This window comes from Tenrec ecaudatus, chromosome 10 (genome assembly GCF_050624435.1).
Source record: "Tenrec ecaudatus isolate mTenEca1 chromosome 10, mTenEca1.hap1, whole genome shotgun sequence".
Taxonomy (NCBI): domain Eukaryota; kingdom Metazoa; phylum Chordata; class Mammalia; order Afrosoricida; family Tenrecidae; genus Tenrec; species Tenrec ecaudatus.
In genome coordinates this window covers 7,826,803-7,842,990 of record NC_134539.1, presented here as the reverse complement: position 1 = coordinate 7,842,990, position 16,188 = coordinate 7,826,803, and the positions used below count along the sequence as shown (strand labels likewise).

At 41.9% G+C, this 16,188-nt stretch overlaps 2 protein-coding genes across 3 annotated transcripts in view; one reads left to right on the top strand and one right to left on the bottom strand.

The window, feature by feature from the left end:
• The window catches only part of UHRF2 (ubiquitin like with PHD and ring finger domains 2), an 88,435-nt gene that overhangs the window by 57,134 nt on the left and 15,113 nt on the right, over positions 1-16,188 (bottom strand). For both annotated transcript variants that reach the window (XM_075559904.1, XM_075559902.1), the window contains exons 2-3: positions 10,758-10,991; positions 3,570-3,829 (exon numbers count right to left, since the gene is read on the bottom strand). In XM_075559904.1, the coding sequence (XP_075416019.1) occupies positions 3,570-3,829; positions 10,758-10,991 (494 nt within the window). The remainder of the gene's footprint in view (positions 1-3,569; positions 3,830-10,757; positions 10,992-16,188) is intronic.
• On the top strand, positions 14,477-15,934 carry LOC142457805 (proline-rich protein 11-like). The gene is made up of 2 exons (XM_075558914.1): positions 14,477-15,001; positions 15,186-15,934. The coding sequence occupies exons 1-2, from the start codon at positions 14,594-14,596 to the stop codon at positions 15,882-15,884; spliced, it is 1,107 nt and encodes a 368-aa protein (XP_075415029.1). The 5' UTR covers positions 14,477-14,593; the 3' UTR covers positions 15,885-15,934.

The window sequence follows — 16,188 nt, the reverse complement described above, 5'->3', positions numbered from 1 at the left end:
TTCCCCCAGATCCTGGATGCTTCCTCCCCCCAACTACCATGATGCGAATTCTACCTTGCAGGGCTGGATAGAACAGAGGCTGTACACTGGTACATATGATGGTTAGAGGTACAGGGAATCCAGGGTGGATGATACCTTCAGGACCAAGGGTGTGAGGGACGATGCTGGGAGAGTGGAGGGTGAGTGGGTTGGAAAGGGGGAACTGATTACAAGGATCCACATGTGACCTCTTCCCTGGGAGAGAGACAGCAGAGAAGGGGGGAAGGGAGACTCCGGACAGGGCAAGATATGACAAAATAACGATGTATAAATTACCAAGGGCATATGAGAGAGGGGGGAATGGGGAGGGAGGGGGAAAAAAAAAAGAGGACCTGATGCAAGGGGCTTAAGTGGAGAGCAAATGCCTTGAGAATGATTGGGGCAGGGAATGTATGGATGTGCTTTATACAATTGATGTATGTATATGTATGGATTGTGGTAAGAGTTGTTTGAGTCCCTAATAAAATGTAAAAGAAGAAAAGAGAAAAAAATGATTAGGGCAAAGACTGTACAGATGTGCTTTATACAATTGATGTATGTATATGTATGAACTGTGAAAAGAATTGTATCAGCCCCAATAAATTGTTAAAAAAAAAAAAAAAGACAGGTGAGACCCGGGGGAGAGTTGTATGAGCCCCTAATAAAATTATTAAAAAAAAAAAAAGAAAGAAAATATAGCCTGCATTCTAAAAAAATCCTTACACTCTGAAACATCTTAAGCAAACCTCTTCACATAAACTTGGTTTTCATGAATTTACAAAGTAATCATCTAGAACTTAGGAGAGGAAGAGGGACAGATGAAGACACAAACTATAAAGCCTTTTCAGGTGTCTCTCATTTGTATGTACACACTATTTCACATGACGTCCGCTATTGTATCTTATTGAAGTGCTGGTAGCACAGCGGGCTAATCTCAAGACCAGCAGCTCAGACCCAGCAGTAGCTTCCGCAGGAGCAAGATGGGGCTTTTTGCTATTATAAGATTTCCAGTCTTGGAAACCCTAAGGGAGAAGCTCTAAATCTGTCATGTAGGAGCACCTCAAGTCAGAATCCACTTGATGGCAGTGGGATAAAAGTATCTTATTTGGAAAATTTGTTTTTTTTTAAACCCCTCTACCAAATAAGAAAAGCACAAATTTGCAATATCTATCATTCTTCATAACTAAATCGTTTGTTCTTTTTTTTCCTGAACTTTACTTTGAAGTGGGGAGTAAAGATACAAATGAATACCTGTATATCTTGGTCGGATCCAACAAGTAATGTCAAGATTGCTGGAGCCTGGGCCTAGTGCCTCCTGCCTTTGCTACGTGACACCTGTGTACAACTGTACTCAGAGGCTGCGTGTTTTGACAATGCACAGGCTTGTCAAGGAGCCGTTCCTATCAACTTGCTCACAGAAGAAACGTTAGTTTGTGGAAGGAAACATAGCCCTATTTCAGCAGTATCACTAATGGTATGGGATGTTGAAAAAACAACATTGCCATCGAGGTAAATGCCAACTCACAAGGACCCGAAAGGACAGGGGAGAACTATCATTTCTCAGCCTTTTGGGTAAGATCAAGTGTAGGACAGAGGAGAGCTGCCCCCAGTGAGTCTCTGAGACTAACTCTTTATGGGAGTATAGTCACCTATAAATACGTTAAGAGCTGGGTTAGAGCATGATAAGGCATCTTCGAGAACAACTGTTTTGGAAATAAAATTTAAACTGAAATTAGATTTTAACATCAAACTTAACCTTTTATGTTTAAATGTACCGAAAAACTGTCAAGTACACAGTTCCCTTTCGCTGCTCCCACCATTTCTCCTGCTGCCTTCCCAAGAGCAGCTATCACCCAGTCTGTCTAGTGGACAAGGGCTGGGGATTTGTTTGCCAACCACCCAGTTTCTGTTCCAGAGTCCCTGGGTGCCGCAAGTGGCGCACTTCTCCTCGCCGTGATTGGGAAGCTCTGTGCCAGCTAGCACTGGCAACCTGCTCCTAGTCTAACACAGTGTTCAAAGCAGGTCCAGCTAGGGTTTGGTACCTGAGCAGCTCCCCAACTCACACTCCAGGGCTAACCCTCGGGTATTTTTAACTCCAAACTCCGTTTCACAAGTCCCAAGGATAATGAAAACGTGGGAAGGGTGCCTACAATTTCTTACCCCATATTCCCATGCCATGCTGCATATTCTGTTGTGTTGTGAAATGGTAATTGCTCTTTTTGACCAGAATAGGTTCGAAGTAGTAGCTTTCCTAATTGTTTCATGCATTCTCCAAGACAGGAGGTTCAATAGGGAATCAAGAAGCTGCTCGTGTTGCGGGCCAATAAACCAGTAGCTGGAAAGCCCCACCACGAGAGCATCTTGCCTCTTTTGCCACAACACTCCGAAATCCAGAGCATGCCGACTTCTTGATGCACCAACCTCAACCTTTCTACCACAGCCTCCGTTGGACTAATAATGCCAGTCTCGCTCAATCCCAGACCTTAATAGTCATCTCAGCTGTTGGGTTTTCTTGAGTGACCTTTTATTATGGCCCAACGCTGCCCGCAATGGCTCATTTGCATTAAGGAGTATTGGCAGGTTTGGCACAAGTGTGAGAAGACCACAAAAATAAGACAACAGATATTTACTTTTGCTCTCTTTCCCAGGTATCCTGGAAAGAGATTGATAGCATAGTCTTTTATATCATTTTGGGTTAAGAGACCATACCACTGTCCTAGGATCTTGAAACATAGTACTCGTTAATAATTTGGAAGCATAATATTTTCCATGAATCCTAAGGTATCATTTGAGTGATGTCTGAAGTTTATTTAGTAACATAAATAATCTGTCCCAATAGTAACTTTCAGAAAGGCAGAGTTTTGAAAATGGATAAAGAAAACTGATCATTTTAAATAAGAACATGCTAATTCAGTTTTAAAATGTAGACCTTCAACATAAGGTTTTTAATATTATTTCCATTCTAACATTTTAAAGTCTACTTCCCAGGAAGAGGGAGAATTGAGGAATGACTGCTAATGGGTCTGGGGTTTCCTATGGAAGGGGATGAAAATGCTCTAGTTTTGTGATGACGGTGCACAGCCCGTGAAGGCATTAAAAAGTGCCTGAGTTTCAGACTGTATAAAGGGAGGGCTTTGTTATGAATCAGGCTGTGAATTTTATCTCCATGACAACATGTTAAAAAAAAACCTTAAACTTCAATCTAATGGCTATTGAATTACAGGGCCTCCTATCATCTCTAAAATACTGATAAAATATTACAGAGGAAGCAACATCTTGGAACTTTGTATCAGAAATGTATCCACGCACAGGCTCTGGATCACAAACTACTCAGGAGTTAGAGGTGAAGTGGGCAGTGTTAAGGAGTCCTCACATTCAGTAGATTACAACCACCGAACAAACAGGAACAAAACACACAAACATGTCAGAATGAACACAATCCTCAAATGATTTCTTTTGAGAGACAATTACTTGAAAACGATACTGAAATGGATGGCTTTGCTGCTACAAACAAAAACAGAACGAAGTCCTCCATAGCAATGAGCACTTACTCATCATACTCGATACGATAAATAATGTCTTCATCAGCGGCAACAGAGTTTGAATTAGATGTAGAGGGTACACTGTCCAATGCATTTGCCTTCTCTTTGGAATTGTGATTTACATGTCCATGAGTCCTTTTATAAGAACTGCCGTTCTTCAGTGGGGTTTTGCCACGTGAATGTCCATTAGAAGCTCTAGTGACACTATGTATATGTGCTTCAAACCAAGCACCAAGGCCGACATCTCTGGCATCCACCAATTCATTTACCTAAAAAAAGTTTAAAATTAGTTAAGGAAGCTTAATTGCATCAATTGCTTCATCAAGAACCTTAATATTACTCAAGTTATTCGAGTGTTATTGTGGTAAATCATATATGTAATTACGTTTAAACTGTTATAAAAGCTCAAAATGGTTTTCAGGATTTTACTATCTAATATCTGCTTTCTTAGTAATATAAAAAAATTTTCCTCCAAATTTCTGCCAAAGAAATCATTTTCTTTAACTACTCCTTACCCAGTCCTGCACTTGACTTTTGAAATTGCGTTCTTATATACTCAAGTCATTCTGGAACATTATTCAGTAAAACTGTCACTACAGAAACTCCAGGGCCTTAAACTATTATGAGTGTAAGTCGTCCCATTAATATTTTCCTAATCTTAAAACTAATTTGCCATGATAAATCTTGAAAATGAGAGAGTTCTGCAGAAAATCCAGTTAGCAACTTATTTACAAACACTTCTATTTATTACCTCAAAGAAGAAAGATAAAACATAAAAGGTATGCTGTCACCTAAACCTATTTTAACTTGGCAGAACTGCTGGGGGATGAAAGGCAGGAACAGTGTTACGAGATGCCAAACAGGTGGAGACAATTCTGTGAAAGATCCAGAACAAAACCATGCAATCAGACAAAAGGAAAAGCCCAATATGAGGTCACAGGTAAGCTGAGGAATGGTGATGAAGAAAACGCAAAGTACTATAGAACAACACAAATCAGTCTTAAAAGAAGTACAACCAGAATGTTCCCTAGAAGCAAGAATGGCGAGACTTTCATCTCAGACTTTTACCAGAAAACAGTAGTTCCTGGAAAAGGACACCAGGCTTGGTAAATACAGGGTCCGTGCAAGAGAGGAAGCCCCTCAGTGAGAGAGACTGACCCCATGCTGCCAACAATGGATTCACACATAATCAGGGGGGGAAGAGCACCGGCATAGTATTTTGCTCTGTTGAACTAGGGTTGGGGAGTGTCACTGTACATCAGAACCAACATGGCACCTAGTAACAACAAGAAATGGAAGCCGATAAAAATCATCCCTCTTGAAAGAACTAGGAGGCAAAGGGTATTTATAGCGGTCTAAATATGGGCATGTACATAGGTAAATATGGTTATATAGGATGGTGGGGAAATAGATCTATCTGCATAAATTTATAGGTTTAGTATTAAGGTAGCAGATGGACATTAGACCTCCACTCAAGTACTTACTCAATACAAGAACACTGTTTTATTAAATTGGCATTCCATGATGCACACCTTCCCGACATGATCAATGAAGACAAATGTGCACATAAACAAATGTGGTAAAGAAAGCTGATGGTGCCCAGCTATCAAAAGATATAGTGTCTGAGGTTTTAAAGGCTTAAAGATAAACAAGCGGCCATGTAGCTCAAAAGCAACAAAGTCCACATGGAGGAAGCACACCAGCCTGTGTGACCACGAGGTGTCGAAGGGATCAGGTATCAGATAGCAAAAAAAAACCAAAACAAAACACATCACATCATTGTAAATGAGGGTGAGTGCAGAGTGGAGACTCAAAGCCCATCTGTAGGCAACTAAACACCCCCTTACAGAAGAAGGGTCATGGGGAGGAGACGAGCCAGTCACGGTGCAGTGTATCAATGATGAAACATACAACTTTCCTCTAATTATTAAATGCTTCCTCCCCTCCCCACTATCATGATCCCAATTCTACCTTACAAATCTAGCTAGACCAGAGGATGTACATTGGTACAGACAGGAACTGGAAACACAGGGAATCCAGGACAGATGATCCCTTCAGGACCAGTGGTGAGAGTGGCGATACTTAGAGGGTGGATAAAAAGTGGGGTAGAAAGGGGAAACCGATTACAAGGATCTATGTATAGTCTCCTCCCTGAGGGATGGACAACAGAAAAGTGGGTGAAGGGAGACATTGGACAGTGTAAGATATGACAAAATAATGATTTATAAATTATCAACGGTTCCTGAGGGAGGGGAGCGGGAAGGGAGGGGAAAAACGAAGAGCTGATATTAAGGGCTCAAGTCTAAATAAAATGTTTTGAGAATGATTAAGGCAACAAATGTACAAATGTGCTTGACACAATTGATGTAGATATGGATTGTGATAAGAATTGTATGAGCCCCCAATAAAATGGGTTTTTTTTTTTAATAAATGGGAACATAGTGCTCAAAAAGTTCAAGACTCTTCTAAAAGCAGTAACTAATGACATCCCTTCAATTGTTTTACTCAAGGTTCTCAAAAGGAAATGGGAAATCACCTGTAAAAGATAACCATCAAATCAGGCTAGCTCTTCCCTGAAGGTATAAAAGCTCACTTTGTACCAAACTCACTGCTATCAAGTTGAATTCTGGCACACAGTGACATTAGAGAACTCTTGGTTAGGAGTTGGGCTGCTAACTGCAAGGTCAGCAATTTGAACCCACGAGCTGCTCCTTGGGGGGGAAGGAATGGGGCTTTCTACTCCCATAAGCAAAAAAGTGTCTGAAACTCACAGGGGGCAGTTCCCCCCTGTCCTATAGGGCCACTATGAGTGGACATTAGCTCAATGGCACCATGGCAGTGAGTTTGGTTTGAATGACATCATAGGACAGCATTAAGTGCCACTGTGGGTTTCCAGAGCTGAAAGTCTTTTACCAGCAGAGCGGAAAGTTTCCTTTCTCCCCAGGAAGAGCCACTGTCAAAGTGGTGACATTCCAGTGAGCGGCTCAGCTCCTTACCCATTATGTAAACAAGGTCCCTCAGACACTCACTTAGGGTGTCATTCTGACAGAGGGCATGAGGTGGGGACGGGAGAAGGCCCTTGGTAGACTAAAAGTGAAATATCTATGAGCCAGGGATGAGGCAAAGTTCCTTTAATTAGGTTTCACTGAGACAAATAACCCTAACAATCCCTACTTGATAAGATAAATTAACCTGCTGAAGGTGAAAACAAATACAAGGCACAGTCAGAATCTGAAGACATCTTGATCGTCACGCTTCATGTTTGTCACTAACCCTGAGGCTTAATTAGAAGATGACGATGGAGATACACAGGAACCTCGAAGGTAAGTAATGGCGCTTAGAAATGAGTAGTGACGAATAACAAATGGCTTCAAATCTCCAAGATGGCCCAGGGAAGGTAGAAACCAGCAGATAAATCTAGTATCTGGTATGTCAGCATCTGATAATACAACTGGAGTTAACAAGGAACCTAGCTTTTCAACATCTCGACTACATTTTGATATGAAATGGGTTTTAAAGTAGAATCACGTTTAAGTGAGACACCAAAATTGGCCAGCAAAGCAAAACAACAGTCAAGTCTGCTGAGAAGTGGTTTCTTCCTCCAAGTGCTGCGGTGCAATCAGCCTGGGGGGAAGGGACCAGGCAGGAGAGTTAGGAACCTGTTGGGCTTAAAGTATTTAAAGGGACTTGAGCTGCTTAACCTTGGCTCAACTCAGATTTGTAGCTATATATATATATATATGTAGGTAATCAAGTTCATTTCTTCACAGCCAACAATAAATGGTTTCAAAAGTTAGCTTCTAAGCTGTAGCCCTTACCCCCCAAAAAGTTAGAAAGTATCAATGTTAACACACAGAGCTACATAAAGAAATGTATGCAGAGACTAGAGACTGATAGATACAAGATTACACCCAAATCACTGCCATTGAGTCAATCCCATGACAAGGGAGTGAAACTGCCCGCCCTGAGCATTTCCAAGGTGGTAAATCTTCAGGGTAGCAGATTGCCACAGCTTTCTGCCACCAAGCAACTAGTGTAATCAAAGTATTAGCCTATTGTTTGATATTTCTCTCTCTCTCTTTCTCTCTCTCTCAGACACACACACACACACACACACACACACACACACACACACACACACACACACACAGAACAAGGCCAAAGGGACACAGAAGCCAGCCAAGAAGCTTCCAGCCTAAGTTATATTTCACTAGGTAGGATGTGATGAAAAGGCAAAGAGACCTCAAAAAGCTCACAGAAAAATGCTCAAATAAAAATGCATTTTAATTACTTTTTAATACTGTTAATTTAATCCCCTTTTCCCACAGGCTTTTTGAAGCCCTGTAGTGCACCACTTAACCGCTGTAGTCTTGCTTCCAAGTGTACAGACCCAGTCTCATCACAAGGCAGCAACAGACCAACCTCAACAGAGGGCCATTTCAGAAAACACCTAGCCAGCGTGCTTCAAAACTGCCAACAAAACAGGAAAATCTCTGAGAAAGGTCAGAACATAAGGAGACATGGGGTGCCAGCATGGGATTCTGAAAGAAAGGAGGATGTCAGGCCCAAAGGAAGAAAGCTGTATACCAATGTGTCGATACTGCTTCGTTAATTGTAAGGGATGGTCCACACTAGTGCAAGATGCTAATAATGAGGGTGTGGGTATACAGGAACTCTGTATAATCTTCTAAATGTCGCTGTAAAATTAAAAGGGATCTTAAGTAAAAAGTTTCCATAAAATAACAAGTATGAGGAAGCGTAAGATTCCTAAAGGGTTGATATTGGTAACAATGTGGCAAAGCAGGCTTTCCTTCAGGATCTAGCCATTTTATATGAACTGTGAGCACGCTATAGAATACTGTTTGATACCTGGCTCCAATCACGAGAGCTGGTAGCGTTGCTACGTGCCTGTGAGCAAACCCCCAGGCCAGTGGTTGGAACCGTTGGGAAAGAGACCTAGAGATCTGTTCTCATCAGATGACAGTGTAGGAATGCAGGAAACCCTAAGGGGCAGTTCCGCTTTGTGCTTATGGAGCCACTGTGAGTTGGGATCAACTCACCAGCATCCAGAAACAATGGAGATCATTTAAGGTTAGTCTCAGATTTCACCTTTTGCTATTACAAGCATATTTTCTTCTTTTTTACTTTCTAATTGATTGCAATGAAGACAATTATTGGTCTTCCAATATTAACTTTAGAAATGGTCGCTTAGCTTTCCCAGGTCCCTGTAATGACAGCCTTGCCCTCTCTACTGCTGACACCCTTATGATCCTCTCCAGTCTCGCTATATGTTCCAGAAGCACTTGGAAATGTTCAAGGGCAGCAGCATTTCACCAACTTCCTGGTTGGGCTCTGCTCTGCAGTAGGGATGCTTCTGGCTTTTTGTGACCACTGAGCCCAATGCCTGCTGTCACTTAAAATGCTCATCCCTTCTGATGGCTCTTGTTACTAAGGGTTTCTATTGTGTTGTTGCTGTTATTTTAATCAGGAAGGGTCTAAAACTTTTCTGTGATTTGTTATGACAATGAATTCTACTGAAAACACTGCCTATAACAAAACATGGTTTGATTGTGCCAAACCATACTTGACTTGACATCACTGTTAGGGACCACAGGCTTTTTGTCATGTGTTGAGTGTCTGTGTTGTGCTGACTTCATGAAGCAGTGGTATGTTTTCTTTCTCTTTTGCTGCGGGTCAATTACTATACTATCACAAAGATCTATTCCTCACCAGTTACAAACAACTTATCAGTGCAGCCCTGGAGGTTGGCACCCTGGCGCCGGAGTCAGCACTTTGCTGGCTTTCCTCAGGCCTGCCCTGTGCGGGCTATGCTGGTGCTCTCCCACGCACCAAAATGATCTCTACGGCCATACTGCAGATGATTTATTTCATTGACTAAGTTTTAGCCTTGAAAATGCTCTGAAACACTAAATCTGGGTTCCAATTTAGTCTACTAAAAACAACTAAAATCCTCCCACATCTCGTACTTGATGAGAAACATTGAAATCACCAACCAAAACAGGAATGTACCCAACAACACTACTTCTATGTAAAATTGCACAAGACCAAAAAGTAAACAACAGAAGAACTGGAAAGAGAGAAAACCGTGACTCAATTACTCCTACATAATTTATTAAAACAGAATTTTAAAAGTTGTTGGATACAAAAGCCAATAAACAAATCAATTGCCACTTCTATATGCCAGCAAACAAACTGAATTAAAAGACTAAACACACTATAAAAATGTCAATTATCCACATGGTCTTATAGCTGCAAGCCCTATCAAAATCCCAGGTTATTTATTTGTAAAGCTTTGACAAGCCGAATCTAAAATATTTATTATAAGAGAGGTGTTAAAATAGCCAAACCAAACAAACCCAACCCCCAAAATGACACTCTTGAAGAGAAACAAAATTCAGGAAATGGAAAAATGGAAGGTTATAAAAATAGTCTGTTTTAAGGCTATGATACTTGAAACAGCATGAGTGAGGGAGAGACCGAGATCAACGGAACAAAACCAAGAGCAGGGTGGCAGTAACCAGTGGGTGAACAACCAGCCCTTTTAGCCCCAGGCAAAAGTCTACAGGAATTATTGAACACAGGAACCAGGATACACCTACAAGAAGGTTCAAAACTGGCACTGTGCAAAACAGCAGAAAGCTGGAATCAACCCAAAACTATTAAGCAGGGAAGAGAGAACTAGTTCGTGGTATGTTAATGAAATGGAATCCCACAACAGTAGAAAGGAATGAAACACAGCTAACATGAGCAGAGCTGCTCTGGAAAGTGGGTGGGGAGAGTAGAATCGCATGGAATCCATTTCAAACATAGTCAAAACTGGACAACACTCTGTCTCGAGACACAAGAAAACGCTAACAGTCAGAGTAAGTCTTAGCACTTAGAAAAAGGGGGCGTGGTCTGGTAGGGACACAGGGAGACTTTTAAGAGGAACTGGCAGAATTCTACCTTCTCAGCCTTGGTGGACTCCCACAGGTGTTTCCTTTATTCTTTCTTTTTACACTGTAAACATACATTTTATACATTTGACGACATGCATCTCACAGCAAATCTTAAAGACTGCTTTCAAAAGTTAAAACTGTCATAACTACCCAAAGTTTACAAGCAATCCTCATTTACAACAGCTCTTAGACATCTGTATTTTCAAAGCAACCACAAAGTCTGAGGAAGACCACCTACCTTATAAAGTCCGATACCAGGATCAATAAGCAATGCCCGAGCTGATGTAGATGGCTGACTGGCTGGCCCCACCCTAGAGGTCTTCTTTACTTTCGGTGGGCTCTTAGAACAAGGTTTGGCCTGTGCATCAGTCTGCTTGGATGTGCTAGGGAGATCCGGGTCTGAGCGAACCAGCAGTTGAATTATATCATTTAGTCCAACATCATAGTCAAATAAAGTGTATCCATTTTCCAACTAGGAAAAAAAGGATAGAAAGACATGTTAAAATGGCTTTCTCTCAAAACAGCATGTTCCTAGATATTGAATTTTTAAATGCCCTAAGTCAAGGTATTCACATGAACACTTTTGTCACACCACTGCAGTTTAGTGCTTTGGAAACCACTCCTGAGACCTGACAGCATCAGAAGGCAGCTGCTTCTCTGGCCACCTAAGCGCTGCAGGAGCTCTTCTAGCCATTAAACCAGCGCTGCATCAATGCCGCGGCGACCTTGTCACCTGGACAGAGAAACTCCGTGGACCAGACCTCATCCCTCACCAGTTTGACCTTAATGGACAGTCATTCACCTGCACTCACTAAAAGAAAGAATAAATGAGCTATTTTATAAAATACTGTGTTCCACAAAAGACACCAAATCAACCATTTTATCTTTCTGAAGTATTACTGGTCTTTAAAACATTTTTAATCAGACAGAAATAATAGTAATTTTTACTCATGCTATTTCATTTGCCTAGAGCTATCTAATTTGATCCATCTGTAAAAATTATCAAGTTACATTTGAATTTCCAGAATGAATAGCAAATAAATTTTCTTGCAGCTAACCCCTATTTTGTCAAGGTTTCCATATTGTTTCTTCAGAAAATTCATAACAAAGTGGAACAGTAAGAAAGTTCAAAGTTGAAGATGGGAAACAATTACTTCCCCCCGAAATATGCCCAACTTAGACACTGGTCACAGTGTGTTCAAAAGTTGTGAGTGTAACAGATAGTACAACTATTGAACAGACTATGATCATATTTGAGAAGTTTAACAAAAGGGAAAATTAAATTCTGTTCTGAATTAGAAACTTATGAACAGGCTGTAACATTGTAAATTTAAGTGAAGCCGTCCAAGAACACACCTCACACACACAATCTTGTACATAACAAGTGTACACATCCATTTATCAAGCAGGTAAGCTAGACCAAACATCAAATCCACTGCCATCTAATAGATACCAGCTCATAGTGGCACTAACTATATAATTGTTATGGGAGCAGACAGCCTCATCTTTCTGCCACGGAGCAACTGGTAGGTTTTAGCTGCTGGCCTTGACCACTCACCAGTGTCGCTTAACCATGGCACCAGCAGGGTTCCTTGTTAGGAGCTACGTACAAAAGAACAAAACACTGCCTGGCCCTGCGCCACCCTCACAATTATTTCATGTGTAAGTTTATCTCCTTCGGGGTGTTCCTCTTTTCCCCTGACTCCACTTAACCAAGCATGATATCCTTTTCCAAGGATTGGTTTCTCCTGATAATTTGTCCAAAGTTCCTGAAGCAAAGTTTCACCATCCTTGCTTCTGAGAAGTACTCAGGCTATACTTCTTTCCAGACAGATTCTGGGGCTCCTTGTCCCTCACTGCCGTCCAATTCATCCTGATTCATAGCAACTCTGTAGGACAGGGTAGACCAGGCCCTGTGAGTTTCCAAAACTGTAATTTTTTACAGGAGTGGAAAACCTCATCTTTCCCCCAAAGAGCAGTTGATGGTTTTGAACTGCTAACCTTGCAGTTGGCAGCCCAATGCATAACCAACCACTACACCACCAGGGCTCCTTCGATAAATCCACAGAGGAATATTAATATTGCTTACTTTTTTAAAAAGCGAGCAAAACAAACCCCAAACTCTCACTATTAGTGAACTGCTGATATTCTTAAGAAAAAGCAAACACAATGAACGAAACCTCAACAGCACGCATTCATTCTGCACACGCCGACTGTAAATCAGCTTAGACAGAGCACACACCCATTGGGCATCATATGTGAATTAGCTAAAAATGTTCAAAGTAGAAAACAAAATAAACACATTTAATAGTTTCAAATGTGCAGATTAAATGAAGATGGTGGTGAAGATGATGAAATATTGAAAACACAAAAGTATTTTATGACAATATTTGTGGGGTACAAGAATCAGAGGGACCCTACTGTTATCCAGACTCTCACATGACACCTCTCATGACAGTTTCAACCAAGTGATCTCCCTGGAGCAGTCCTTCCTGTGTGGGGCCTGCCAAGCCCATCAAGGCAGGAGACACTGTCAAAGTTACACAGTAGCAAGTAGCCAGTCTCCTCCAACACCTCTAGTAGTTCTCCAGTGTCACAGTAACAGAAAAGTTAAGAGGACGCCTGTAACAAACTGTTGGAGGCTCTAAATCTGGATCCCCGTGCTTCCTCTAAAGGAGGGTCCTTATCTCTAAGCAGCACCTCCAGGGCAGGCCACACCTCTCTTCCCACACTTCCAGCTAGCTTAATGGGAGAGCTCTGGAGATTGACTTGGACATCCTAATTAGCATAACGAAGAAAACCCATTCTCAAATGAAGGTACAACTTCAAGTATTTAAAAAAGCAATTAATGCTTTACCTGACTTTGGCACATACTATACAGCCAGTTCTCAAAACTGCATGGTATTGGTACAATGACAGATACTCAGACCAATGGAAAAGAACTGAAAACCCAGAAATAAAAGCATCAGCATACACACAGCTGATCTTTGATAAGGGCCCCAAAAATATCAAATGGGAAGCAGATGCCCTCTTTAAGTGGTGCTGGAAAAAATGGATATCAAAATGCAGAAAAATGAAGCAAGACCCTTATCTCACTCCATGCACAAGAATAAACTCAAGGTGGATCACAGACCTTGAAGTTAAACCCCAAACTATTAGGGCCATCAATGAGGGAATTGGGACCAACTTGAGAACTTTGGCACAGGGAATACACAGGCTATCAGAAATAGGGAAGGACACAAACACAGAGGAGGCACAAATTGACAAATGGGATATACTGAAGATAAAACACTTGTGTACATCGAAAGAAGTCACCAAGAGAGTAATAAGAGAGTCCACAGACTGGGAAAACATCTTTAGCAATGACACATCAGACAAAGGCCTTATTACTAAAATCTACAATACTCTGCTAGCTTCCAAAAAGAAAAAAACTAATAGCCCACTTGAGAGGTGGGCAAAGGACTTGAATAGACCTTTCACAAGGGCAGAAATCCGAATGGCCAACAAACATATGAGAAAATGTTCCCGATCTTTAGCCATAAGAGAAATGCAAATTAAAACAACAATGAGGTACCACCTGACACCCTCAAAGGTAGCCCAATTCAAAAAATCAGAAAACAACAAGTGTTGGAGGGCTGTGGGGAGACAGGAACTCTCATCCACTGCTGGTGGGACTGTAAGTACGTACAGCCACTATGGAAATCAATCTGGCGATACCTAAAACAGATGGAAATAGAGTTACCATATGACCCAGCAATCCCCCTACTGGGCATATACCCAGAAGAGGCAAGAAACAAACCAAGGCCAGACATCTGTGCTCCAATGTTCATTGCAGCACAGTTCACAATTGCAAGGAGCTGGAAGCAACCCAAATTTCCATCAACTGACGATTGGATTAAAAAACTGTGGTATAGATTCACAAGCCAGGCTTTGCTCTTGTGCGAGCGAAACGTGGGCAGTCTAGGGCTACGATTGGTCCTTCCATGACAAGGATTTAATTTTGAATTGTTCTTTATGGAGTGGGAGAGACCACCGCCCAGACTCACCTAACCCGCGGGCTCTTAAACTAAAATCATGCCCAAGTTCAAGCAACGAAGAAGAAAGCAAAAAGCCAAAGCAAGAAGATTTCTCAAGAAAAGAGAAGCCTCTCGATTGCTCTCCAAGCCAGTTACACCCTCGCCTCCACCTCCCCCACCATCACCAGAAAAAGTGGTTCTTCTACCAACAGTTAAACCTGATAGCAGACACTGGCTCAGATCAACCTGTAACTTCAAATTTCCCAACATTAAAGATGCAGTAAAACTTTGGACAAGTAGAGTGTGGTCTATGTATAGCTGGTGCCAGAGCTGCATAGTCCAGAGTTTAGAGATCTTGAAAAATACCCTCTTTCCATCCCGTGTCTACCACCAAGAACTTCACAGTTTAAAACAACGGTTTTGCATTTTGGAAAGCGAATTCTGCAAGCTCCAGGAAACACTGAAGGTTGGCCATTCTGAGACCGAGAATGAGAGTTTGAAGGCTCTATGCCGGCCTTGCCAGGGGTAAACAAAGAGTCACCCTTGAATCTGTATGGAAAGGGTGGCTCTTTATATCAAGGCTTTCCCAGAACACCAAAGAGCGGAGTAGTTTCTTACCAACTCCTGTTTCCAGAGAACACAGCTTTCAGGCCTGCTCGGAAAATTATTCTTGTCCAAGGTGTACTCCAATGTGTCATTTGAGTGGCAAACTTACAAATACGCCAGCCTGTCCTCCGACCCCCATTGGAGAATCTCAAGCTGTTCTTCCTCCCACACTGACCCAACCAGCCAACCATCTTCCTCCTCCTCCACCACCGCCTCCCCCTCCTCCCCCTCCTCCTCTCCCTCCTCCTCCACGACCCATGGCCCCACTGCTGCTCAGAAAAGCTAACTGCAGGAAATCGCTGCAGGCTGGACCAGTAAAAAGAGATGGGCCCATGCAGATAACAGTTAAAGATCTACTGACTGTGAAATTAAAGAAGACACAAAGTTTTGATGAAAGGAAGAAGCTTGTACCATCACCGAAGGCACGGAATCCCTTAGTCTCTGTGTCTGACCTGCAACGTGTTACACTGAAACCGAACTCCCAAGTGTTATCAGCTCGAGTCACAAATGTCTTAATAACTCCTGGTAAAACCCAGCTGGATCTAAGGAAACTACTTAGAAAAGTTGATGTAGAGAGAAGCCCAGGGGGAACCCCGCTTACCAATAAAGAAAATATGGAAACAGGAACTGGACTGACCCCAGTCATGACCCAGGCCTTAAGAAGAAAGTTCCAGCTGGCTCATCCCAGAAGCCCAACTCCAATTCTGCCACCTACCACAGGCAGCTTTGATGAACAAAACTGATATCAACTCATCCTGACTCCAGGAGAAGCTCCATAAGCCATAAAGAGAAAAACCACTCCAAAAAAAAACAAAAACAAAAACTGTGGTATATACATATAATGGAGTACTACGCATTACTAACAAGCAGTGATGAACGTATGAGGCACATAGCGGCATGGGAAGAACTGGAGGAAATAATGCTAAGCGAAGTAAGTCAGGCACAAAAGGACAGGATTTAAAATAAAGCAAAAGGGGCAAGGGGAAAAAGCTACTGTATACAAACATTTCTGGGGTGAAGACTGTGTAGTATGGCAGAGACCATATC

Excerpts from the sequence above, each read along its gene's own strand:
- LOC142457805 (XM_075558914.1), top strand. The coding sequence starts at position 14,594 with ATGCCCAAGTTCAAGCAACGAAGAAGAAAGCAAAAAGCCAAAGCAAGA. Across the intron at positions 15,002-15,185 it reads AGCTCCAGGAAACACTGAAG|GCCTGCTCGGAAAATTATTC; the intron begins GTTGGCCATTCT and ends CACAGCTTTCAG.